This window comes from Cyprinodon variegatus, unplaced genomic scaffold, assembly GCF_000732505.1.
Source record: "Cyprinodon variegatus isolate N-32 unplaced genomic scaffold, C_variegatus-1.0 Scaffold316, whole genome shotgun sequence".
Taxonomy (NCBI): Eukaryota; Metazoa; Chordata; class Actinopteri; order Cyprinodontiformes; family Cyprinodontidae; genus Cyprinodon; species Cyprinodon variegatus.
The window spans coordinates 845,572-848,949 of record NW_015150769.1 but is presented as its reverse complement, the minus strand read 5'-3'; the positions used below and the strand labels follow the sequence as shown (position 1 = coordinate 848,949).

At 40.1% G+C, this 3,378-nt stretch overlaps 1 protein-coding gene across 1 annotated transcript in view; it reads right to left on the bottom strand.

Moving 5' to 3' along the window:
• Positions 1-3,378, bottom strand: part of LOC107090918 (desmoglein-2-like) — a 16,665-nt gene that overhangs the window by 3,279 nt on the left and 10,008 nt on the right. Inside the window, exons 7-10 of the mRNA XM_015384559.1 lie at positions 2,750-2,935; positions 1,139-1,722; positions 907-1,049; positions 235-450 (exon numbers count right to left, since the gene is read on the bottom strand). Coding sequence (XP_015240045.1) covers positions 235-450; positions 907-1,049; positions 1,139-1,722; positions 2,750-2,935 — 1,129 coding nt within the window. The remainder of the gene's footprint in view (positions 1-234; positions 451-906; positions 1,050-1,138; positions 1,723-2,749; positions 2,936-3,378) is intronic.

Below are 3,378 nucleotides of genomic sequence, written 5' to 3'. Positions count from 1 at the left end.
CAGGTCTCTAATAGGGTGTGTAACATTGGTTGGGCTGAAAATGGCATATTAGCTGTTCTATGAGCCCTAAGCCTGTTTAAAAGCCCTAGAATGAAACCACAGCCTGTCAGCTCTCTGTAATTTCCATAAACCTTCCTTAGAAGATTATCTTGTCTGATTTCAAATATTTTCAGCAGTCTTGGACACATTTCCACTTTTTCCTCACAGAAGATATATTTCAATGTATTGTCTTACCATTGTACCATTCCACTTGCCAACTTCCTTTTGTCTCACTTGGGTCGATGGTAAAATCAAAAGGTGGGCTACTATATAATGCATTTTCAACATCAGCATTAACAATGACAAAGTTCTTTGATGTGCACATAGACAGGGATTTCCTTGGCAGGGTGGGGCAGTCGCCGCTGTCCACCTGGATGGCTATGGTACCAGTAGATGTTTTAGCGGGCATATCTGTGTTGGAAAAGCAAAAACAGAATGTTATTTTTAATATGGTGGCTTGGTCTTTTATCCTTCAAACAGCCCCACGTACAAGGAGTTTCTGCACTTGAGAGGAGCACTGTATATTTCTGGCAATCCCAGTGACTAACTGCCAGATTCTTGAAAGCCATTTGTTTAAGTAGACCCTCTAGCATCCATAGTTTGGTGATTTGGTGATAGCCATAGTCTGAATTACTAAATTGGTAAGGGCAACTGGATGTTAACAGCTGGTCAGGGAGTCCAACCTTTTAAGTAAAAGGCTAAGAACAATGTTGAGTAAACAAATTACAGTTGTAATCAATCAACTAATAATCATTAATTATTTTTCCCGTCAATTTGAATGACCTATTGATAAACTTTAACTTGCAGTTCTAATTATTTAATATATTCATAATAACAATACAATAACCACAAATAATAAAACTTTACCTTCTGTGATGGAGAGTATTTCAGCAAAATATGTCCCATTGACCAGTGAAGAATACTCCCTGTAAGGATTCTTGATCAGTTTGATCTCAGCTGTTTTGGGGTCAATACTAAACCATCCGCGAGGGTCAGAGCCTTTTAGATATCTACGCATCGTAGAAAAATATATTTAGATGACTCATGACAGGAGAAGTATTTTCATTTTTACAAGGTTTAGGTTTGCGTTTATACTGACGTGACATTTTTCACTGGCTCTCCTGTGACTTCATCTATTGCAGGATAATGGCCAATGATATTAGAACCGTCCAAGTAGTGGGCCCGTGTGAGTGGAATAGCTTTAGCAGCTGAATCAAAATGAGGTCCTTCTGGCTCGTCCATCACATTGATTTTGATTGAATAGCCTTTAAATGTTGTTCCACTGGATCCTCCAGATCCAGTGGTACTGCCATCACCACTGGCACCACTGGCCCCACTGGCTCCACTGGCTCCGCTGGCTCCACTTGCACCACTGGCACCACTTGCACCACTGGCACCACTTGCACCACTGGCTCCACTGGCTCCGCTGGCACCGCTTGCACCACTGGCTCCACTGGCACCACTAGCACCACTGGCTCCACTGGCTCCACTGGCACCACTGGCTCCACTGGCACCACTGGCCCAGCTGGCTCCACTGGCTCCGCTTGCACCATTTCCTGCAGCACCACCAGCCCCTGCGCTAATACCAGCTTCAGCATTGGAGCCAGATCCATCAAACAGTGGAGCCTTGTTGCGTACTTCTAGTCCCAGGTCCAAGTTTTTAATGGATTCATAGTCCAAAGGCTGGAAATGACATCAGAAAACAAAGTACAGGCTCAAAAACAAGCTTTGGCATGCGGCGTATTACCAAAATGGAAGCGGTTACGGAAGCGTATTGCATTCACCAAATAATTATGAAATCAGTATCCCGTAATGTTGATAAGATGTACATGAAACGTGAACAATGGGTGGGTTGTCGGATTCAATATGCTTTTATTTTCTTTTTGAAATGGGACACTGGGAAATACTGAGTTTCATCAATGTGGATGGAATTAGTTTGAGTTTGTTAGCGTTGCGCAGATAGCTTAAGTACTTAGGCAAAAAAGCCCACCCTACAATAACTTGACGGAATATATAAATAAGATTTTTCCTTCGGTGAATGCAATGCGCTTCCGTAGGATTCAGCTGCATGCAGAGATAATCACGTCACTGAAGCACATTACTTACTACATTAGCTTCATGGGAGAATAGAAATTATATTTAGAGTTATTTCAAAAAATGCAACTGACAGCGGCTAATCAGAATAGCTAAGAATTGCCCGACTTAATTTAATTAAGTTTCAACTCATAAACATAATAAATTGAGTTTAATCAACTTGATTCAATTACTTGTAACTAATTGAAAGAATTAAAGTTGGAGCAGCATTTTCTTTTTAGAGTGCAGAGCACTTTCCTTTCAGACTACAGGTTCACTACAGGTTTCTAGAATAAAAAAAAAGGAGCACAGGTAGATTTTTTTTTAGTCAGGTTCCTCTCCTGTGTAACAAACCTTCATTAACAGTCAGTGATGCGGACAACCGGTCCACCTATAAGACCAGACATAAACCTTTCATTGTTGATAAAACATAGAGTGGCCTGGTTTAACCTGCTATTTCTCTCTAGATAATGCTGATATAGGCCTAGGCTGCTGGAGGGCATAATTGCCACTTTTTTCCATTCTCTTACCATTCTTTAGTGTAGCATTCCTGTATTTTTTTGTTTCTTAACATCCATTTGCCAGAATTATATACCATTTGGAGGTTAGCTGTGAGGGGAAAATGACGGAACATTACCTTCTCAAGCCATAAGATGCCCTCATTGGTTTCGGGATCAGTTTTAAAGCTGAAATATCCACCCTCGTCTCCTTTGACAATTTCAAAAACAGCTTCCCAGTTTTCTGTACCCTTAAGGTCCATGTCCTGTGTTTTGAACCTCATCACCTCAACACCAAAGATGTTCTCCTTAATATTTAACTCGAACTGCAAAAAAACACACAAAACAACATGATGGTTTATTGTGGTAACATTTGCTCAGTTAAAACATTTGTTCATCATCATTTCTTTAACTTAAATATGTTCCCAGCTCAGGGTTTCTGATCTACTGACATCTTAAAACCCACATTTTTATAGCTTGTGCACAAAGGTATGCGTACCAAAAAATGCCATTGGCCAGTAAAATAATATTCTACATCTCACATGCTTGTGATATATTTCAGTTGAAAGCTAAGCTCTTCTAGTTTCTGGAAATATGTGTTCGACTCTGTAGGTTTGTCCAACTATGCCAACATGTCTAAAAAAAATCCTCTTGTTTCCCCCGAAATACAAAGCATACAATATTTATTATGTTATATATTTTGTATAATTTAAAGCTGACCTTTCCCACGTACTGCACCCGTTCTTCATGTTGCTAAGAACAACTGTGT